The 24,643-nt window shown below is 28.4% G+C and overlaps 2 protein-coding genes across 3 annotated transcripts; both read right to left on the reverse strand.

Annotated features, from left to right (window-relative positions):
- Window positions 1-443: 443 nt before the first annotated feature.
- On the reverse strand, window positions 444-18,795 carry LOC145844706 (uncharacterized). Of its 2 annotated transcripts, none has more exons than XM_082952121.1 (9): window positions 18,708-18,795; window positions 11,786-11,883; window positions 11,559-11,637; window positions 9,268-9,338; window positions 7,381-7,566; window positions 4,969-7,078; window positions 4,376-4,663; window positions 3,498-3,658; window positions 444-1,167 (listed from the first exon to the last, which is right to left on the reverse strand). In XM_082952121.1, the coding sequence occupies exons 1-9, from the start codon at window positions 18,769-18,771 to the stop codon at window positions 1,009-1,011; spliced, it is 3,216 nt and encodes a 1,071-aa protein (XP_082808247.1). In that variant the 5' UTR covers window positions 18,772-18,795; the 3' UTR covers window positions 444-1,008. The 2 variants fall into 2 exon arrangements, with proteins under 2 accessions (XP_082808247.1, XP_082808246.1); XM_082952120.1 differs by having other exon boundaries at window positions 9,268-9,341.
- On the reverse strand, window positions 18,794-22,180 carry LOC145844707 (uncharacterized). The gene is made up of 2 exons (XM_082952122.1): window positions 21,912-22,180; window positions 18,794-20,898 (listed from the first exon to the last, which is right to left on the reverse strand). Exons 1-2 carry the CDS (start codon window positions 22,153-22,155, stop codon window positions 20,015-20,017), a joined length of 1,128 nt encoding a protein of 375 aa, XP_082808248.1. The 5' UTR covers window positions 22,156-22,180; the 3' UTR covers window positions 18,794-20,014.
- Window positions 22,181-24,643: the final 2,463 nt, after the last annotated feature.

Consider the following 24,643-nt stretch of genomic DNA (forward strand, 5'->3'; position numbering starts at 1 on the left):
CAAAAAATAAAACATGTTAAAAAATTACAAGCTAAGTATATCTTTCTTATTTGAATGGTCAAAGTTGTAGCTATTTTTAATCAACTATAATTAATACCGCTCAAAATTTTAGTTTCCATCAAATTCAATAAAACTTGAAATTTAAATGTTCCAGAAGATATTTATAGGATAAAATATTTTTAGTTCTAATTAAAAAAAGAAAATATAAATTTTGCTAAATACCTAGTGTACTACGTAAGATATTAGTTTTATTGTACGCATTTGATTAAAATTATTTTTTTTAATGTACTAAATAAATAAAACAGTAAATAAATGCACATAAACCGATTTAAACAGACATATAAAAGACAAACAACTTTTAAATAATAAAACGCGATAACAAAAAAAAAATATATGAATATGAGTAAGACTATATTTGGATTAAGGAATAAAAAAGTTGGATATTCAAAAAAGGGTGCACAACATTTCAAATTATGACAATTTAAATTCTAAAACTTAAATATGTGTATTACTTCTATTAACGATATTTCTTTTTTAATTCATCCCGACTACAATAATCTTTAACAATTGGACTTTGTTGATAATTTAAATTTTTTTTCAGTCAAACTGTATTTTCTGACATATGGTAAATTGAGATCAAATATAAGACCGAATTCTAAAATATATCTTTTGACATTTATTTTCTTAATTTTCCAAACTAATTTTTAACAATTTGCCTTTACAGTACGTTTTTAAAATTTCAAGTTAATTTCTGAGACGCAGTCTTTATAAAATCTAGAATTCAACTGTCGTAATTTGAAATGTCACGCAAAGTGCAAATGGGTATACAATCAAAATCCACCCGCGTTCAAAATCCATCCGATTTCTTTTATCTACTAATTTATTTTATACATTTTTTGCATTTTATTTATTTATTTTTCACTGTAACCCCTAGCCCTCACCCTCGATCGGTAAATCTCTAATTTGACCGTGGGTGGATTTTGATCGCGGGTGGATTTCGAACTCATGCTAATGATTGACGGAGGGTAGTATGGAGTTGACGTTGTTGACGTAGAAGTTGGCGCACGTGGTGTGGTAGTCGTTCATGCGGAACTCAACAGAGTCGCTAGAAACCGTCCTGCAGCAAATCTGACAGCATTTCGAACTTTCCTCTGTCTCCGTGTATTCCTGTGAAAAAACATTGTGGTTACAAAAATCGTTAATTTTTTTTTTCAAAAGTTCAGTGACCTTTAAAAAAAAATTCAAACAAACAGAACTTATAAACTTTTTAGCTTTATTAATATTATTGTTTGTTTGTTAAAACTCAGAAACAAATAAGTAAGTTTGTTTGTATTAGTATTTACTTCAAGACAACCTTTACTTTAACATGTTAGTTTCTGAATGTATAAATGAATATTTAATTCTACTTATGTAGTATTACCTAAAACTTTGCAAATTAAGTTTTATCAAAAAACTTATAGGTACTAAGTAGAAAAAAACTAAAACAAACTTTAAAACTTAAATTACTTTTAAATGTGAAGTTTTTAAGATACAACACTTAAGAAAGTTTTCAAATGTTAATGAAAAAATTAAAGTTAAAACTATAGTTTATTGAGTTTTAATTTGCAATTATGTTTTTATACTAAAACAACTAAAAAAGCCAATACAACGTTTTTGTACAAATTAAAACCATTTACCACTATATAATCAAAATTCATTATTCAAAGAGCTTTCTAAAACAACAAATGTAACAATTAACTAATCAAGAGACTGTGTGATGTTTTATGTCTCATAAAATATACTAAACTACATAAAATTCACATGAGAGCTTTCAATGTTATTATTTAAAATTTGTACAAAATGAGCAAAAAATTGCTTTACAAGATTAAGATAGTACTTAACATTTGTGTGTATAAAAGAAATAAACTGAATTTAGAATCAATTTATTACTGTACACAGATTTGTTAAACCACAAGAAGTTGTATTTTGACTTGTAATACTTTTTGAAATCTTAAAAATGGTAAATGTACATATTTTAAAACTTAACATTCCAAAAAAACACCAAAAAGTTGTAAGATGTAACAAAACAATTTTTCACAATTTCATGACTTTGAGTACTCCAAAAAAATATTAAAGCAATATAATAAAAGTTAAAACTTGAGTTGTTTAACATAAACGACAGTTCGCTTTGCAGTCGGCCTTTTGATTTAATGAACAGCCCTCAAATATTGTAACTTTCATATAGTTGAGGATTTCCCAAACTGGGCCACATAGCTCCCTTGAGGGCCATGAGCAGTAAAGGGGCCACAGGCGGGCTTTGAGGTCATAATTTGAAATTTACATTAGATATTAAGAAGTTGATGATGAAGCGCAAAAAAAATGATCTAAGATTTTTTAATGGGAGTTTTGAATCTTATACTAGATATTATGGATGAAAGTTAAGAAATTTAGGGGTAGCAACAAGGTCATAATTTTAAACTTACACTAGATATTCTGAAGTTGATAATAAAAAGCAAAAAAAAAAGGTTTTGGGCGGTTTTAATGGTATTTTTTTGAGAAATCTTGTGGGAGAAGGCCATAGCTTTTTTTATTTCTTTAAAGGGGCCTTTTGAAATAAAGTTTGGGAAACCCTGATATAGATTGATAACAACAAGATATAATTTAGCTTAAAATTTATGCAGACTATAGTTTAGTTTATTTTATGTAAAAGACAGAAGCGTTTATTTAAATTTTAAATAGGTTTTGAAATGGTTCCTAATAATTACAAGTTTACGTTGTTATAGATAGCTGTTCAAAACCATTGAAATAATATTCATCTAGTTACATCGTGTTTTGTAAGTTTGAAGTATATTGGTACAATATTTTAATGATATTGCAAACTTAGTTTTACTCATATAATAAAGCCACATGACAATGCTAATGTGTGTTTTTAATGAAGGTTTTATAAATAAATTAGAAAGATTTTGTTAAAAGAATTAAAACAAGTTAGCAGATTATTCAAGTAAATTCTAATTAAGATAAACAATAAATATTTTTTTTAAATATAAAAACTAATATTAAAAAATTCAAAATAATCGTTTGTTAATTAATTAGAATATAAAATAAAAAATTGGCACAGATATTTTTGCAGTATTTGTCATTTTTTTACAGGACTCCGTGAAACTGTGTTAACTTATTTAAAACAGAGAAACATGAAACAGAGAAACAACAAAGAAAAATTACTCTGTAAATTGTTCTTATTATATATAAAAATTAAATTTAGAATAAAACAATATACTAAATATTAAATAGTTAAAGTATTAGTAATTAATGATTTTTTTTAGCAAAAGAGTCCAAACGAAACAAACTTGTTGTAATAAAACAACAATTATTTTGAAAACAACTAAATTAATAAAACTGCTGCAATTTATCAAATTTTACTATTTAAAGCAAATTTATCACAGAAAAGTCTACTTTACCATTGATCAAAACTTTAGATCTATAATTTTTAACCAACAAATTGACAACACCTTACTAACAATAATGGGTGTGTTAGGGCAAAATGCAAGTATGTTGTTCCAAGCGATATCTATTTGTTTCTTGAGTGCGGACAGTTTCTTGTACGTATCGCATTCCGGTTGCAACATCTCACTGAAGCTCCTCTTCAATCTTTCAGATACAACTTGAACCGCACTGAGATCTGATCAGATATAAAATATTTGATATTTATTTTAAAGTATGCTACAGCTTTAACATAAGTTAATTATAAATTAACACTTACATCTAAGAAAACTTCATATTAATTATATAATCCAAAGTAAGAGATGGATTATATTTACAACAAACTTTAAGTACTACAAAAACAATTTTACTTTTATTCACATGTCTCGACTAAAACTTGTATTATATTTCTACTAGATGTCTAAAAAAAATTTGAATGAGCTAGTCTCAGTATTTTGCAAACTTTTTTCGGATGAATACAAAACTTAAAGTTGGATTACGAAAAGTTAACTTCAAGTAGAAGATAAAGTTTACTTATTAACAACAATAAGTATGAATTCGTGATTACTATTCTGTACTAATCAGTTTAAAATTATCAAAGCTGAAGTTCAAAAACGACGAGTACTTTTACAATAGGACTGTTGTTACTAGACTTAAACAAACAAAAATCCCACCATTTGTAAATTTCTGTCCCTTGCACAAAAAACTAAAAATTGAAACTAATCCACAACAACAACAAATAAATTTTGACTTACACATGCAACTTATGTGATAAGAAAAAAATAAAAAAATACAAATTAACAAAACCTCACCGTTTATAAACCGTTGTCCTAGTTAAAACACGATAAATATAACTAGGAGATAAAGAACAACTTACTAATAACAATTTTTATGAGGTTAAAATATATATGTAAACCGTTTATAAATCGTTGTCCCTTGCACGAGTACACGAGCTGCTTGCACACATCCGGGCTGCTCACACCGGTGATCACGTGATTGGTCGCACTCGTGATTTCCAGCGCTCTCTCCAGCATTTCCATCCACATCGCCCCGTACGCCCGCTCCTGCGTCTCGTCGTCGTTCGCTTCTTTTATGACGTCATAGTTGACCGGTTTTTGGGTTGCGGGTTTTTCAACTTTCGGGGTGGGAATGGAAGGTGTAGGTTTTTCAGGCTGGACTTGCTCGGGTTCGTCCGAGAATATGTCTGAGATAAAAGTTTTGCTTAAAAGCATTTCCAAATAATTTCAGCTAGTTTGAAAAAAGTTATTTCAATAAAATTAGATTATAAAATTTAGATTTTTATGATTATGGTCTAGTGTTAATTTCAGTATAGTTGTTTTAAAAACAAACTGTTCTAAATTTTTATTAAAGAGTGTTATAGTTACAAACAGTTTCAAAAAACTTACAACGATAATTGGTCATTTAGTTATTTAAAACTTTTAAATTTCACTTTAACACCACAAGAAAAGCATAGCAATTAGAATACTACCTTGTAAAAACAAAACGAACCTTTCTCGTTTTTGCCCTCCAGAGCGCTCAAATCAAAATGCCCCTTCTTCTTGTTATTATTCCCGCCAAAAGTGAAGCTGTTCATCAGGTTCTTCTCAAATGACGCCGCTTTCTCGTGCGGGTCTTCGAACGGGGAGGCGAACGCGTCGAAACCCTGCAACGCCGACACCCCTCCCGATTGGTCGAAATCGTCTAACTCGTCTTTTGATTGGTCGACATTTTGAGGTTCTTCAAAGTTGCAGAAGTCGTCGTCTGAATCGCTTTGCGCAACTTTGTTGCTTTCCGTTGGAACTCCAGGAACATTTGAAGGCGTTTTGGTTTCTGTTTCGGGAAAATTTCCGAAGTCATCGTCACAACCAACACCTCTACTTTCACCAGTTTCCGTTGGTTTTTCAGAGACGTTTTCGGAAACTTCATCAGAACTAATTTTACATTCTGCGGTCTGTTCGTTTGCTTCCGCGAAATCAGCGAAACCGTCGTCTTCTTTCAGCTCCAAGCTCTTCACCGAGCCCTTGTCCTGCGCCATGAGCTTGTTGATGATGTCGAGGCCGCTCGCCGCCTTCCGCTGCAAACTCGACTCGGGGAAGTTCGTGTTTGTTGTATCTGTGGGTTCAACCGTCGCGTTACCGGGTTCAACGAAGTTTGTAGGATTAGAAAAATCGAGTTCTGCGTTGTAAGAGTTGGTTTCTTCATTGTTGCTTTGATGCGTTTCGTTAGTGTTGTTTTGAAAGTTTTGGCTATCAAAAATACTTTTAGGCTCGGAAAAATCAGAAAACTCATCGTTTATGCCAGAGTGTGAAGTTTCATTTGTATTTATACTCCTAGCTGGTTCATGAACTTTACTTTGGTCAAAAAAGTCGCCAAAATTATCGTTTTCATTGTTAGCAGAACTTAATTCAGTAGCAAACACTGTGGGTTGGAACTCATTGGTGTCGAAATTGCTGCTAGGCTCTGCGAAATCCGCAAAATCGTCATCATCAACGTTTTCTACAATTTCTTCCGGCTTTTCTTTAACTTCTTTGTCTTGTTCAACGTCATTTGTGAACGCTGAAGCGAACAGACTCATCTGGTTGTCGTCTTTGAAGGCAGCGTACTTGTCAGCAACCGCGCCAGTTTCAATTTTTGAGACACTTTCCGCTTCGTCAGTCACACTTTGAGTTACTTCAACTTTATTCGGCTCCTCGATAGTTTCAAAATCTCCAAAGTCTCCGAAATCGTCGTTTTCAATTTCCTTCTTTTCAACAACTTTCGGCTGGTCGATTTTTTTAGTTTTTTGCGGGCTTGGGGGTACAGTCACTCTGGACCGCGGTTGGTGCATCGACTTGACTGCTGGTTTCGGTACGACGTTGGGTAAGGCGCTAGGCTGAAAATTGTCGCTTTTTGGCGAGCTAGACTGCGCCGCACTGATATTATCTATAACTTGTTGCGTTTGAGCTTTAGTTTGATGTTTAATAGTTGCTTGAGGAGCCACGGCGGGAGATTCAGACTTTTCAGGTTTCCCGATTTCAGCAAAGTCTCCAAAATCGTCGAACCCAGCTTCGTCGAAATCTCCAAAGGAGTCGTCGTGGTTGCTCTCCTCGTAGGAAGGTGGTTGCATTCCCGCAGGAGGAAAAGTAGGTTGGATTCCCGCAGGAGGTAAAGTAGGTTGGATTTTTGCAGGAGAAAAGGTAGGTTGCGTTCCCGCAGGAGAAAAATTAGGTTGCGTTTCCGCGGGAGAAAAAGTAGGTTGCGTTACAGCGGGAGGAAAACTAGGTTGCGATCCCGCAGGAGGAAAAGTAGGAGGTTGTGAACTAGCGGGTTGACAAAAGGTGGAAGAGGATTTTTCAGGAGGCATCTTTTGGAAGGTTGTGGGAAACTGGGAAGGTTGTGAAGCCGTTTGAGTGGAAGGTTGTGAATTTTTCGGAGCGTTTGAAGGAGCGGTGGCTTGGAGTGAGGAGGTTGGTGTGAAAGTAGGAGGTGAATTTTCAGGTTGAAAGCTTGAAGAAGGAAGCTGAGAAACAGGTTGAGGTTGAAAACCTTCAGGTTGGGCAGGTTGCTGTCCGAACGAAAACATTGGCAGTGGTGCGGTTTGAAGGGATGATAAATTTTCAGTTGTTGGCGGTTGCCTGTTCTGAATAGTTAGGTAGAACATTATTGTAAGAATGAGTTTCAGTTTAGCTTGAATTCGTTGCAAACAAATTTTGTTTATAAAAAGTTTATATGTTGGAATGATTTTCAGTTTAGCTTGAATTTGTTTGCCTTTTATTGTAATTAAAAATTATTAAATACAGTTTTTATTTGATTAAAAAAAATTATTAAAATAAATATAAAACATCTAAACTAAGTTTAAAGTGTTTATTTTCACTTTAGCAGAAGCTTACCGTTATTATTAAAATTAAAAAAAGATAATACTCCAAGTTTTAATTAACCAACCTGATACAAAGAAATGAGGCCCAGCAGAGTGAACAGCTCGATCCGGTCCAGTCGGCCGGGAACTTTCTTGTTGGACGCGTCCCACAGACCGCCCAGCACGTCAACGGGCAGCAAGGACTGCATTAATATGGGGTGGACCAGCGAGGTGTCCACGAAATCGTCCTCGCCGCGACTCGCTTCGTACACCTGTGAGGATGAAAATTTGGTGAAAAAAAAGAGCGTCTTCAACTTAACAAAATTGCACGAGGGCAAAAAATAGCAGATACTTTTGCCAAAGACAAATTCGCACGAGGGGACAAAATTTGTCTTCCTTTAAAAATATCTGCGTGAAATTTCGTCCCCTCGTGCAATTTTGTGCGCTAGTGCAAATTTGACAGCTACCCAAGAAAGTCTTATACTTCGTACAAAAAATTGACTGATGGGTTGAAAGCAAGTAAACTTTAGAACACTCATTCTGAATTTTTTACGAAAATGTTGTATAAATATACTTAATTGTCTAAAATAAAAAATATTGCTTAATTCACTGAAATGTAAAGAGTTTATTTAAATAAAGATGTGCAAATTAAACATTCTATTTACTGCCAGGTTTCGGTGGCGAAAAACTGCGACCTTTGTATAATAAGATAGTAAATTAATATAAATACGAATAAAAATCAATAAAACATTTTCTCTACCGGTGAGGATGATTTTTTTAAATAATGTAATGGTTATCAAGTATTAAAAAAGACTTAATTCAGCAAACAATAAAGAACTTCACTAAAAATAATAAACAACTTATATTTATACAGAGTAATCTTATTGCAGAATTGCAGAAAAAAATTATAAGAAATTAAGCAGAAAATAAACAAAGTACACACTATCAATTTGAATTATTATGAAAAATTTAGAGTAAACAACCAAGAAAATATTTAAATAATTGTTTCGTTTGTTGTTTAAATTCAAGTAACTTGAGAACGTTGAAATAGATAAAGTAGGCGAAATTTGAGAAGCCATTTGTTTTTAATGAAAGAAAAGCAAAATGTACAATTAATAAATAACTTTTTAAGTGATGCCAGTATATCTAACATTTACTATATACAGAAATTACTATTTAGTAATTTAAAAACTTTTTTTTAGCAAAGTAAAACACTGTTAATCTTTTTTATGTTTTCAAAAATGTTTCTCCAACTATTTTAATTATTTTGAAAATACTATAAAAAAACTGTTGAAATTTCTTTTTTAAATAAAGTGGGACAAACCTTTCACGGAATTATATATCTTATTCAAAACGTACACAAAATAAACTTTTACTTATAATACATAATTAAAATCTAAAAGTACACACAATGTTTGTTAACACCAGTGCGAAGTTGAAACATTTTCCTTAAAACTGCACAATCCCACACTATAAGCAACATTAATTTGCATAGATGCCATGCTCAACCACCAAAGTATTTTTTACAAGTTTGCACAACAATTTTCTACCAAGAGTTTTAATATCAATACTTTCTTAGTGTTATACAGTGTACAAGCAAAAATTACAAAGAAAAGAAAAGTTTTTTTTTTATATATAGTTTGAAGAATTTATTAAAATTATTTTTACAAGTTTAAACTTCAAAAATTTAGACAACCATAAAAAAGTTCTACATTTGTTCAATTTTTTATAAATATTATAGACAATTTATTTTAACACAAATCTTATACCTAAAAAAAATATTAAAATTTAGCAGTGTTAATGTTTACAATTAAAAAAACCTTTAACTTTTTTATTTAAGTAATTTTTAACTTAAACGTTAATAAACTAAAAACTTGCAACATCTAAACAATTACAATAAAAAACCAACAAGTATTGAGTAAAATAAGATAAAAATTGAACAGTGTAAGTAAACTACATTTAACAAATCAAACCTGGTGGTATACCAACGGTAGAAACTGTATTCTGGTTTCTTGCAGCCAAGCGATTTGATTGGTTGAATTTTCTGCTGAATTAAATTGTTCTATTTTAACACTTTTTTATCGATAAACGTTGATGTATATTTCTCAAGTTGCAGTAAAATTTAGCTTTCAGTTAGTTAGCAAGCTTTATGTTTATCTTTTGTATTATTTTATTTATATTATTCGGCTAGAGTGTCGTTAAATTAGAAAATCTTAAATGTTACATCTTTAAAAAAAAATAGTGATAATTAAGCTGTTAATGATTTTTTTAATCAAGTAATTTGTACTTTGTTAAGATTAAGGTGTAAAAAAAATAAACTATTTCATACTTAAGACAAAAATTTTTTGATTCATATCAATAAATATTCGTGACATATAAAATAAAAATAACTTCTAATACCAAAGTGTGTGTTTTGTTAATGATTTACATTGTTAATGATTTTTTTAATCAAATAATTTGTACTTTGTTAAGATTATGGTGTAAAAAAATAAATTATTTCAAATTTGAGACAAAATTTTTTCAAATTCATATCAATAAATATTCGTTACAAATTAAATAAAATTAATTTTTAATACAAAAATGAGTGTTTTGTTTAACTCTTAGAATAAAAACATTTATTAAATTTATACAAAAAGTTGTATCAGCAAATTTTAAATTCATTAAAAATCATTTTTTGTTCAAACAATGTGTCGATAAGTGTAAAAGTTATTTTCAAGAAAATTTTATTCTACGTATAACAATAAAACAGTACTACTTTAAAACCCTTATAATAAAAGTAAACAAAAACTGTTTTTTGCAAAATTTTAATTCAATTTCAATATCAATATATAAAATCTGCACAACAGTTCCTATATATATATACAATAGTTCCTGTATCTAAAAATAATTAAAAAAATGCAACATTCAGTAATTCCATGAAGTAACACTAAATAAAGAACTTTTAAAGAAAATTAAGAATTATAAAAAAAATTGCGCGAAAATTGTATTTTCTAACTCTAACAAATTAATAATTTTAGCCCTGACATTATATACTAAGGTTCAAAATAAAGTAAACATTTTCTGCTGTTTTATCTATGTGCGCTTTTCTAACATTTTTATTGTTTAATTTAGTTCTGAATAATCTTAAAAGTGATTTATTTCATTGTTTTTTATTTTTTAATTCAGCACTAAACCGTAAAGCAATAAATCTTAGTTTTATATCACTTTAAAAATAACTGTTAAAAAACTCGTTTTGCATTTGTCACTTTACAACCAAGCTATTTTAAGAGATGTATTTATTAAATTATTTCAAGATATTTTAAAGCAGACTCAGTTTCGGTCAAAGGCCTCTTAAGTGCTTATTTAGAAAATCTAGAAAGATATATGATATTCATGAAAAACAAACTGAAAAAAAAAAGAATATATATAAATAATACTTACTTAAAAACAAATCTTTACTTATAAAACAAAACTAATTAAATTTTTATCTTACGGTTGAACGTATATTACAGTTTTTTTTTTTTTGGTTAAGTATCAAAATCAAAATGTTAATAAAAAAGTATATAATAGAACAATAATAAGAACTTAGATGCATTTAAAGAGATGTTTTTTAAAAATATAAATTTCAACACAGTTTACTCGTCAGCAAGCTTCAATTGACGAAAATATTTCAAATCAACTTCTAAAGCTCTTTGAAAGTTACTAATTTGTTTTTAGTATCAGAGGAAAACTTAGAAAAATACAAACATTTATAATATTTTAGCATTCTTATTCTTTCCGGATTTAAAAAAGTGATCTTTCCGCACTTTCATTTATAATATATTAAGATAGATGTTTGAGTCACAATAAAAAAATTAAAAAGTAAAAAAAGCGAAAGCTTTTGACACATAATTTTTTTAAAGATTATAAGTTTTACATCATTGTATTTAAGCTTATAATTAATATTTGTACATATTAATAAGGCGGAAGTCTGGTTAATGCATAAAATGCTTAAATAATTCAAAAATTCCAGATAAAACTTTCAATTGAAATTTAACAATTAAGAACAAAATAAATCAAAGACTTAAGTTATTTTTTGTTTTTGCTTTGGAAATTAGTTGAAACACACTGGTTTAGTTCTAATTTTATTTTTAGATAAAATTTTATCAATAAACAACTTGAATGGCTTCATTTAATACAATTAATTCTATAACTGTTGTTTGCTCAAAAGCTACAAACGTCATAGTCTTTGAAAATTCCTATAATTACAATTACTTAAATAACTACAAATATCAAAAATACTCACCAACATTTACCTTATTAGAAAACTGACTGGCAGGATTTGAAGCTTGAAATGTTGGCTGATTGAAATTTGCTGGTTTATTCTGAAATATAACAAAAATTATAGGTAAAAAGTTTCTTTTATAACATTATACAGAGCTTATCTAATACGTATCCAGTTAAAAAAGGTGTACAATTTTCTAAACAGATTTTTAAAATTAAAAAAAAAAAAAACGTACAAAGCAAACTTACGTTTTTGTACTGGTAGCTTTGGTAAGTTTTATTTGAAGTTTTTTGGCTCGCAAAATTGTTCATCATGCTGTCTATTGAGGTGGTTTTGCTAGTGGCACCTGCAATTTAAAATTTTTGAGTGCAGAGAACTTAATACTGATCAAAGTTTAATTAACATAGTTTTGCGTTACTTTGAATATTAATTTACACGATGAGTATGATAATATATTGTAACTTATTCAAAATAGCTACATTTTCAGGTCATGTGACTTAAAAACGAAATTTATGTTATTACATATCATAAAAGCTTATCTCCAAATTATGTTGGCATTTACTTTAAATAAACATTGATGTAGTTTTACGAAAGTTTTTAGCCCGACAAGTGTTATTATGATAGAAACTACTAAAGTAGTTTTTATTACAAACATAAAACTATTACAAACAGTTTTAAGAGTTATTGTTTTTAAACTCAGGTAAAATTCTGAAAACTAATTACTCAATTGTAATTTCGTGAATAATAGATTTTATAGTTTTTCATAAACTAAAGCAATAAAATGGTTGCTATAAACTTTACTGGGCAGATTAATGAGGATTGTAAAAACTAGAAACATATATAAAAAAACTATACATATAATTCATGTAAAATTAAAAACTTGTTTTTATCAAGTTCTAGCAAAAATTAAACTGAATGATTGCATCATTTGATCTTTCTTAAAAATTTTACGCTGGTATGTATTTCAGGTGGTATTTAAACATAATATATAAATTGAAATAAACTTTAACAACTAAATTTAAATTTTATTGGTGTGCCATATTGTGATTTAAAACTATTGAAATAAAAAAATTCAATACTAAAAATATGTTGATTATATCTCATTTCACTTCCTGCTTTTACTTTTTTTATCAACTATGTCAAAAATTTATAAGCATGAAGTAATGAAGAAATTATCAAATTAATTTTAAACATTAGTAATTTAATCTATAGCTTCACACTACGTTACAGTTTGTGTCAGTTAAACTTGACCATTACTTGAACAAAACAAATCTAATAAAAATATTCTTTAAAGATCATGCAGTCAAAATAAAAAAATAAAATGAGTGAGTTTTAATATTTCTGTTCTTAATACCTAACTTTATTATACTGAAAAATGTTTTCATCACTGCTTAATGAACTAAAGTTTATGTTAAAAACACATAGCAATCTAAACAACCTAGATTAATAACAAATTTCAAAAGAAAACACCAAACTATAAGTAACTTTGATAACTGTTGCTACTTATTAACAGTCAACAGCATTTCTTATAAAAGTGTGCACCAGTGCCTACTGTAGTGTGTATAAAATGTAATGTATTGTGCACACAAAAATTCACAATTAGTGACATTTTTTTAGGTTATTTTCAATTTTCATGAGCTGTTTTTCATACTTTTTAAAAGTTTGTAAAAATTTTGCAGTAACAAGTAGGACAAAATTATAACTGTAGTATTAGTAATTTAAAAATATTTTAATTTTAAATTCACTGTGTAATAAACTTTTTTTGTGATTTACAGTGCACCAATTTTGACAAATTCAAGAACAACTGGAAGAATATGCTGTAAATAAAAATTTCCTGATTTTATTACTTTTAAAGCTTTAAAAACCTTATACCATTTAAACTCTGAGACAAATAATCTTTGTAATAAAAACATTCCAAAAGACTGAAAGGTACTCCATTACTACAACCTGTACTCACTACTTATGTTTACTTTACTAATGTGAGATGAAAAAGTAGAAAAATTATAAAACAGGGGCGTTGTGTGGGGTGGTACATTGGAACGGATGTTCGACCTAATTTGGTCAACAAATTATTATGATGTTGTAAAACTGTTTTAATCATTGAAACTTTAATAAACTTTTGTTTACAAAAAATTTGCTGTGATTTTTGTATTTTTATAAATATTAAAAAAACTTTCTTTTTTCTAATTTTTAGCACCCATACATGGTTGCCACTGATCAAGCTGAGAAAAATTTCCTGACTTTTTCCTGACTTTTTACCAAAATTTTCCTGACTTTTCTAAATCATACTCTTAAATTTAACTTATTCTAAAATACATAATCTAACACTTGAAACTATATAAAGCTTTCAATCTAATTTTAAAACAGGTTAAAAACAACAGTTTTTTGCTGAATTCTATGAAACTTCCAGTACACCACTTAAACCATCTGTGTATGATTCATGTTTGTAATAAACAGCTCTATCAGCAAAATACTTGTATAATTACCTTATAAACAGAGCTTGTCTGAAAAAAGACATAATTTTTAGCATTTCCTAGCATAAATGTATCTAGATAAACAAATGACATATAAGGAACTTTTACAATATTTGTGTATATATCACAGTTTCACTATGGAAGTGTCCTTGCTACAGATCATCTGTACTAAAAAGCTTACAAAATCTGCTTGTTCAAGTAGGGTACTTGTTCAATATGTTAATAGAAAATTTTTGCAGTTTTATAAAGGATATTTTACTAATTTATACCAGGTGAAGGCATTAGAAATAAATTAAATATTTTTGTAAATTTCCAGGAAAATTTTGGATTTTTTTTCCGACTTTAAAGGACTTTTAATCAACTTTTACCATTTGAAGGCTTTGAAAAACAAGGACATTTTTTAAATTTAAACTGACAAAATATGATTTTTTTTTTAAATTTTATAGAATTTCCTGACTTTTCCTGACTTTTTTTCAAAACCCTAAATTTTTACCTGACATTTCCTGATCTCTGACTTTTCCTGACCGAGTGGCAACCCTGCCCATAACAAAAATAAAACGTCACCACTGCTATAAAATTAGTTTACTACCAATTTTTTTTTTGTATTTAAAAATAAGCCTTTTTGATTTTCATCTTGGATTTCAATCACGAGAAATAAGTTTTGAAAACAATTTCAAAGACAATAAGAATTGTTCACAATTACTTACACGGTAGCAACGAAAAATATGAAAATATTTATCAACTTAACAACAATTAATAAAAGATTTTTATTTCAACTAAAAGAAAATGCTTACTTTATAATTTGAATTATTCGTTATTTGGGAAAACATACATACTAGTTTATTGTAACAGAACAAAACGATTTAGTGTATAGCTGAATACACTTGAATAAACATGTATCATGGAAATACGCTGTATATCTAAATAACTTGGGTACATAAACTTTTCTAACAAAGATTTAGAAAACTATTTTACTGAATTGAAACACTCTATTAAGTCTAAGTCATTACACTTTTTAAGAATTTCAAAACTGATTTGTAGAATAAACAAGAGTAACATATACAAAACTATGTTTAAAAAGTACAGTAGTTTTTTTTTTAATTTAGAGTTTGAAAAACAGTAATATATGACGTTGTAAAATATAATTTTATGAGGTTCATCTAACTCAAATAAGTTATAAAATTTCAACTACTTAAATATTGTAGTTTTATTTAAAAAAAATTAATTAGATAGTTCACATCAACACATTTCTTTATTGACAATAAAAAAGTATTGTAAACGCTATAAAATTGTCATAAACTATGAAGTTAAACTGTTAACAAAAGTAAAAATTAAAAACATTAAATCTATTTCTAAACAAAGTTTACAAATTAAAAGTTAAGTAAAGTGTTACTTTAGAGGTACTTTTGTGGTAGTAAAGATTGTTCAGGGTTGCCACTCGTTTTAAAAAAAAATTCTGCAGGTTTTCAAAATTTCCTCCAGATTTTTTAAAGTACACTTTTTTGGGTCTATTTTTAGTTTAAAGTTAAGTTTGAGGTAAGAAACTATGTTATATAGTATAAAAACATAGAAAAGATACTGAAAAGCTACTTTACATGTGTTAAAAAAAATATTTTTTTGATGATGACTATTTTTTTTTCTATATGATGAACTTTTTATGTCAAATCAAAATTTTACTACTGAACATGTTGAAATTGTTCAAAATTCCAGAGTTTTTTAGTGATTTTTGTTTAAACTCCAGGTTTTTCTAGGTTTCCAGGTAAAGTGGCAAACCTGATTATTACTGAGGACAGAATAACGTGTGAGATTTTTCTGCATTTAAAAGGTTTTTATGTATCTTATTTGCGTTCCAATAAAACAAAATGCTTAGTTTTTTAACAACATTTTAAATATTTTGAAATTACAGAGATAATTAGATAATGATAAAAGTAGATTTCGTTAAAGTTTATATGTGTATATTCTTTGCTGCAGAAATTACAACTTAATATCTTTGATGCTTTCGTTTTAAAATTTATTTTACTTATAGTTTCTTTCTGCAAGCACACATTATTCTCTGCATAAGCTGTACAACTCTTAATTGAAATTTATTTTTAATTAAAGATTAATTTACTATTAAAACAGTTGATTTCAAGAAAAATAAGTAGCATCGGGTATGAAAAAAAAAATATTAACAATCAAAATTCAATAAAACTTATCGCAAATATTTTTTTTTCCAAAATTTCAGAAAAACTCAACAAAATGAAATCATTATCTTTACATAATGAATAACTTTAATCATATTCATCAATACTAGCTTATTGACTTAGTGTTTTAACTATACTTTATACTCTTTTTGTTAAGTAAAAACTAAAAAAGTTATCAATATGAATAAAACAGTTCAACTTACATAAAAATTCTTTTGAATCATACACAGAAATATTTTGACTTATTAAATACAACTTTTCTTTTTGTGTCATTTAAATAACATTATTTTAAAAACATAAGCTGAAATGAACTTTTTCAGGTACAAATTTCTGAAGAAACTTACTGCCATATTGATTTTGAAAATTTAGTAAAATTTTTGAACAGTCCTTTAAAAAACTTGAAATTAATACCAACTAAGCTATGCAACATAGCTATAGGATGAATTAACAAAACTTATTCTTAATTAAGTATAAACATCAATGATTTTATATGTGACTACAACTTGAAAAAACTAACTTTGAATTTCTTAAATATTTGTTAAGTTCAACTACCTGCATTAATTTTTTGAATCAAGTTTAAAAAACAACAAAAAGTTAGAAAAAACACAAACTTTAAACGAATGGAAGGCTTAAGTACTTTGTTCTTTGATATAATTTCAGTTGAAAGGAAAACAACATGATTAAGATTCTGAAAATATTTCTACATATGTAATCACTACAATAAATCGATAAAAACATAGTTATAATAAACTAAACTTGGTTTTGTATCATAGTTGTTTTACTTGAAATAAATAAATATTTGTCTAAAATAAACTTCAAAACACTAATAAAGTACATTATCACAAAACCGTAAGAAAATTTTCTTTAAAAACAGAAAAAATTTAGTTTTTACCAATTGTTTGCTAATTTGTGTGTAAAAAAAAAGTGTTTGAAAGTTTTGGTATTTTAACTACAAACAGTATTAGCTTCACATGAGTTCGAATCATATCAAATAATCGATAAATTTTGTATAAAGTTTCTAATTTGTAAAGTTTATAGATATTGTAAATAATTCCGTTATAATTTATATAAATTTCTCAACGCATGTTCTTTGTTTTATTTTTTTTGTCTCCAATAAAACATTAAATGCAGTACCCTTTGAAAAATCAACTAACTTATCATACAAAACTGTTAGGTGCAATTAACACACTTTAAAACAAAAACGCCAGCCTGAGTTTATGAGAAGTTGAAAAAAAATGTAAACCAAAATTGAAACTGACTTACTTTTAATCAAGCTAAATACCTAAAAGTAGAAAAATAGCAAAAGGAATAAAGGAAATCAAACTTTATACAAACAAAGATTCAAAGTCGAAAAACTAGTCTGAGATTTGTCACAAGTATATAAAACTATTCTGAGTCAGCAAGTTCACTTAAAATAGTTAACTTTTGATAAAAAGTAAAACTTAGTGTATTTTAAAGAAAATTTTCTTACGTGTTTGTGATAATGTAATTTATTAGTGTTTTGAAGTTTATTTTATACAAATATTTATTTTTCAAGTAAAACAACTATGACACAAACCATAATTAGTTTCTCACATATGTCCTGTCTTGGACGTTAAACTGTATCCGTGGTGTATGACTCGATAACCGAAAGGTTTTTCATACACCAGGTATAACTTTTTATAACTAACAAAACTTTTTGAGCGTTTTTTTTAGTTTTATTTTTTGTTTAATATCAAAAGTAGGTTTTTATCGATTTATTGTAGTTATTACATGTGTAGAAATATTTTCAGAGTATTAATCATATTGTTTTTGTTTCAACTGAAATTATATTAAAGAACGAAATACTTGAGCATTCCATTCGTTTGAAATTTGTGTTTTTTCATCTACTTGATTCTAAAACTAAATGCAGGCAGTTGAACTTAACAAATGTTTTATAAATTCAAAGCCAGTTTTCTCAAGTCCAACCACATATAATATGTTTTATGTCCATACTTGGTTAAAAATATCTTTTTTTAATTCATCTTATAGCTTTGGTGCATAGCTTAGTTGGTATTAGTTTTTTGTTTAAAAGTGATGTTTAATTTTCTTTTCAATTTTCAAAATCAATATGACAGCAACTAAAAAGTTTTAAGTACACTGAGTTGGAAAAATTTTTTCAAAGATTCCAAACTAGCCAGACTGTGTTGCAGTCCTCGATAAATACAGAAAAATGTTTCCAAAATGACATCAAAAACATGACAAACAGATAAGTTTACACTTTTGTTAAGTTCATAAACTATCTTGAATATTGTACCCAAAAATTATGAACTTTTAGTCTTGTTTACTTTGTAAAGCTTTAAAAGCAAAACTGTTTCAAACATAAACCTTTGTTCATATTTAGCTATTTGTCTTTTATAAGAATAATTGAAATACTTAGCACAATAAATACAGAGACATGGGTACTCTAAACATGTTTTAAGTTATTAGTTAAAATTAAATGATAAGATGTAGAAAATTTTAATAAAGTTTTTTGTAAAGTATTTACAACTAACCAAAGTTTTTAAACTTTTGCTGCTGCTCAAACTTGTATCTCTGCTGTCGGTCGGGGTCGCTCATTTTTTATTTTATTAACAAACACCTGCCAACACCAATGATTTACAAAATGAACCAAAATATATGTTAATGTTAAGTTAATGTTGTGCCGAAACACTGAAAAAATTACTTTAAAATTCACACATGCATTACACTACTTTAAAATCAAATTGTACATTTAAACCCTGCTGTTGTGACACTATTAAAAAAATTAAAACACTAAAACATTTTTTATCAAAGTCACTAGGGTTGCCATCCCTCAATTAAACAAAACTGGCCTGAATGTTTGAAAACTAACCTGGTCAAAAACTTAACAATACTTTAGCATCTCCAGCGCACATATTTAATATTTTTTCTTTGCAACTACTAACTAATATATTAAACTTCTTAAAAAAACTTTCTTAAAACTTCTAAACAGCAAAAGTTTGGACCAGCTCTGAAACCAAAAAAACATATTTAATTGCAGAGTGACTACACATTAATAACTATCATCTTTAAAATACCACCGATATTGTTTCAAAATAACTTAAACATATTTTAATTTCAAACTGTATTTAATGAAACTTAATAGCTAAAAAACTAGCATGGTGACTGAGTAAATTCCAGCTGTAAACGGAGTTTTACTCCTTACTTAAACAAAGAAATTAAGTTGTAGTAACATAAAGTTATTATTAGCTCTTGAGAATATTTAGTGTCAATACTTAAAGATATTTTGAAAACAAATCTGACAGACTTTGTTTTTATGAGAATTTCGGGTTGTTATTTGAAAATCTCACTGGTTTGACTAAGATTGCGGAATTGGCAACCCTGTGTTTACTTTTAATCAATGTGTATATTTTAAAATAGTTACTACAATCACATACTAAAATACAAGAGGAAGTAAAAGTAAGAAAGTATAAAAATATAGTGGATATCAAAAAAAATAATGTTCATCTTAGAAGTTAAGAAAACAAACTATTTTAAACTATGATTATCTTGTACTTATACATTGTTATACATACTTTACAAACCTTTAATATTTAACCTTATATCATACAGTTACTACTTTACAAACCTTTAATATTTAACCTTATATCATACAGTTACTACTTTAAAAACCTTTAAACTTTATCAAACTAGAAAAACTCAACATCAAGATTAGAAAGGTTATTTAAAAAACTTTAAAAGTTCAAAAGAAACTGTAAAAAACCAGTCAACTATCTTCGTTCCAACTTTGTATATGCAACAGTAGAGCGATTGTATATAATCTTCAGTGACTAATAAACAACTATTTTGAGTGGCCCCTGGCAAAATGGCAGGCAAACTGGATCGCGTCACCACAGTCGACCTGGCAGATATTGCACTTGAACGGGGAATCACCAGCATGGCAACCCATGTGCACAGTATACATGACATAGTCTTTGAACAAGATGCCACAGTGCTTGCACTCGTGCATGTTAGCGCTTGCGGATTCGCTCTTTTCTCCGTCAGTTTGAGTTGAAGTGCTAGCAGTGTCTGTGGATGATGACACTAGCTTTTGCTGGTTGAAACTTTGCGCGTCACGCTCCTGCCTCTGCTGCTGGGTGAACAGGTCACTGGGAGGAGAGTACTTTCCAACGCCAGCTATCGACCTGTGCAGCAGCAAGTCGTTTGACGGCATGTAATCAGAGTTCAAAACACCGTCCTTGTCAAAATGCACAAAGTTGGCAGTGGAAATCAAGCTCTGCCTGTCAGAAATGGTCATGGGGCTCGTTGTTTGAACGGAGAAGACTTTTGGAAATATGGTGTCGCTCGCAGAAGACTTCTTAATTAATTTCAAATAATTTTGATTCTGGCTCACCATGGTTGGTAAGTCGTTCTTCAGAATACTAAAAGCCGAAGAGCTCTGAGCATCACCCATGCCACTTGACATGAAACTAGAGGAATCGATTTCGTTGGACTGGGGCAGCATTGGTGACAAATTCTGCTGACCTGCTGAGTCGGGTCTGTTCCTCAGACCCGCTTGGATGTAGCTCTTGGTCCAGTTTTTGGCGCCAAGCAGCCTGTTCTTTTTTCCAGGGTTTCCCCTTCCAAACACGGGAACGGCTTGGTGCTTGCGCCTCCTGTGGCTGTTCAGGTTGCTCTTGTCGCTGAAGGGCCTCTGGCAGAACTCACACATGAACGGCTTCTCCCCTGCAATGCGAAAGTTTAAATTTGAACAAAGAATACAATTTCTAAAACAATTACTTATAAAATATTCTCATATGGTTATTTTATTAGTATTGACATTTTTGAAGCAAAAAAAAAACTTAAGTGAATAAAAATGGCTGAGCTATTAAAAGACTTAAAAAAAACAATATGAGCCAAAACTGAGAAAAACAACTTTAATAAAGCTTAAATGTCTAAAATTATCAAAACAATAAAAAAGGACTTGATAAAAACACAACTTTAAATAAAAATTAAGTCAAAATACTATCCTGAGATTTAGGAAAGTTCTCAAAACTAGCATGAGTTTGGCAGAAAAAAACCAAACAAGTCTGTGTTTGCTGCTTTTAGTTTTACAAAATTCTTACACTAGCCTAGGTTATCCTGAGTAGTCTAAGTGTGACAATCGTGTTATATGATATAAATTACCACAATATTTAAAACTAAAATGGATAAATTACTCTAACTAATTTATTTCTTATTGCAAAATAGTAACCAGACATATAGGGTTGCCAAATGTTTTTGGAAAATTTTCTCAAGGTTTTCAAAATTTCTTCCAGGTTTTTAAATTTACTTTTTTTACGATCTATTTTTAAACTAAAGTTAAGTTTAAGGTAAAACACTGTGTTAAATAGTTTAAAAACATTAAAAAGATATCTTAAAGCTTCTTTAAATGTGTTTTTTAATTAAAAAAATTTTCATGATGAAAAAAAAAAATTTATCTAAACAATAGATTTTTGTGTCAAATTGAAATTTTACTACTTAACATAAAAAAGTTGTTTAAAATTTCAGGTTTTTCCAGGTTTTTTTTATAGATTTTTGTTCAAAATTCCAGGTTTTTTTTTTGAAATTTCTCAAATTACAGGTTTTTCTAGGATTCCAGGTTTTTAGCAGGATTCCAGGACATAGTTAATTTACTTTATTATTAGCTTTATCACGTAGCATCAAAAACTACTTTCATAAAAGTATTACACTGCAAAGCACCAGTTTTTAGTAACTACCTGTATGTCTCCTCATGTGAACCCTCAGGTTTCCAGGGTAGAAGGAAGTGAAGGGACACTGCATGCAGGAGTACTTTGACTTCTTACCGGAATGTGCCTCTTCCTCAACATTTGAACTATTGATGTTCAGCTGCACGTCGCTGGAGACAACATCTATCTTGCCAGCATCTTCTTTCTTGTTGTCCTCACTCTGCTTTTCCGTTGAGTTCGGAACCGTGTCTTCGATATCAACAATTCCTTCCATGCAAAATAATGCTATACAATTTATGAGTTCTGATGAATAATACTTGAAGTTTTGCAATTTTGAAAAATGTTAACTACTAATGATGTTTTCTAGTTAACTGTTTCAACAAAACTAGTTTGTAAAAAAATACCAACAAAAATTTCAGAAATATTTAATTTGTAAAGGCTTAATTTAATATCTTATCAATTAAACTTTTAATAAGGACATGCAAAGTATATTCAGCTATACAATTTATGAGGTCTGATATATTATATCTGAAGTTTTGCAGTTTTGAAAAATGTTGACTACTAATGATTTTTTCTAATAAACTGTTTCACAAAACTAGTTTGTAGAAAAATACCAACAAAAATTTCAGAAGTATTTAATTTGTTATGACTTGGTTTAATATCTTATAAATTAAACTTTTAATAAGGACATATAGATATCTTTTAATAAGGACATAAAGTGTAAGACTTAAAAATAAGCAGTTTTAAAGTATAAGTATTTATTTTTTGTTTTATTGTTTACAAGTTTGTATGTACTTCACTTTTTTTGAATTTTTTTATTGCTTATCATTATACAAATAACTACATAAAACACAATACAAGAAACCTTAGTGGAAAATAACTGTTTACTATTATTAAAAAAAATACTACTAAACCTTCATAAAAAAGATAAGATTATACATGTAAGACAAATGCTTACATGTATAAAAATGTACAAAATGTTTGCACACACTACAAATTATTTAATATGAAATAGTTATAAATACAGTCAGTAAAGTATTTATAGTACTTAGTGTTTATACTTAAAGAGCAGGAAAACAATATTAGTCAAATTACAAAATTTTTACAAACTACAGTTGTTTCAAACTTTTAGTTTGTGTATTTTTTGTTATTATAAATTTAATAAAAACAAAAGTTTCAGACATTAGGCAAATATGCCAGCCTGAGTGACCAAGACTAGCTATTGTTACATCAAACTAGCCATAGTTTATGAGAAAACTTGGAGAAAAGAGTATGAACTAAAAAAGTGTTGATGGAACTTAGATACCTAAAAATAACAAAACAATAAGATGGAATTCAAAAAAACAAAGGTTTGGACAAAAATCATTGAATTTTAAGGACTAGTCTGAATTTTTTTTAAAAGTCTCAGACTAGCCTGATTTTTGACCAAAATAATCAATCAAGCCAGAGTTTTTCAAAAAAAAAATAGTAGTTTTAGTTAACCTGAGTCTTTAAAAAAATCTCAAACTAGCCTAATAGTCTGAATGTGTTACAACATTTCATCTAATTCAACTTAAAACATCTAGTTTAATAGTTCATAAAGTAAAAAGGGAAACATTGCCCTCTTTTGGAAATCATTTGAGAAAGATGCATCAATGATTATTTCTTCAAAAAGGATCTGTTTTGTCATGACCAGAATTGGTGTCATTGATTTTCCAGCAAATTTTAACAATAATTAGACCATTAAGTTTTACAACCAGTAAAGTTTACGGAGGGTAATTTCTTAAAGACCTACTAGTTTAAGCTTCATTATCATACAAAATTAATGGCTTTTCAATGGGAAATATTGCCCTCTAACTGCTTTCTTACTTTGGTAACTACTGATTTAGTTATGCACAAACTAAAACTGTTCTTTAATGTCTTGAGCAGAATGGCAACTTGTGTTTTATAAAAAATTCTAGGTTTTCTACTTTTTTAAGGTATTCTACATTTCAAGGTTTTAGGCACCTTTTTAGTATAAAATCAAATTTATAGTTGAAAATACTTTAGTTGTATGAAATTATTAGTATAAAAAGTAGAACAGATACCATGATGCTGCTTTAATTGTGTTTACAGTAAGTAAAACCTTAAAAAATACAGAGATATTTTATTTTATGTAATATTTATTTATTAGCTAATAATAGTAAAGAGACAATTTAAAACTTACAGTTTATTACTTAATGGTGTTTCATTCTCGCTTAAGTTTACATTTAACAAACTCATTCTTAGCTTACACAAATTTTATAATTTTACATATAAAGTTCTTAGAGTTTAATTTTTTTTTCATGTCAAACTCAAGTTTGTTTTTTCAAAATTATATAAGTTGTAGGTTTTCAGGTAAAGTAGCCACCCAGTGTAAAGGGTTATTTAGCACTACAGAAATATTTTAAATCACATTCAAAAAATTTTATGTTGATTTTATTTTTTTGTTGGCAGTCACAAAATACTAAACCATGTAATCTTAATCACAATATTAATTTTTACAGATCAGTATAGTTGTTTAAGTATTCACCTGGAACATTTTTTTTTAATTTAATGTATGTTGATCAAATTCTTACTAAATCATACAAAATTTAAGATCAATTCTCTCTTGATAGTAACATTGAATAAAAGTTAAATACAACTTATTAAAAACAATGGGGCTGATTTTTACCTAAAAATTATTTGAATATTTGCACTAATAGTTTGATGACTTTTTAAGGTAAATTTTTTAAGCTATTATTTTAAATAAGTTGCTATAGGTA

The sequence above is a fragment of the Thalia democratica genome, chromosome 9 (assembly GCF_965202585.1).
Source record: "Thalia democratica chromosome 9, ktThaDemo2.hap1.1, whole genome shotgun sequence".
NCBI lineage: Eukaryota > Metazoa > Chordata > Thaliacea > Salpida > Salpidae > Thalia > Thalia democratica.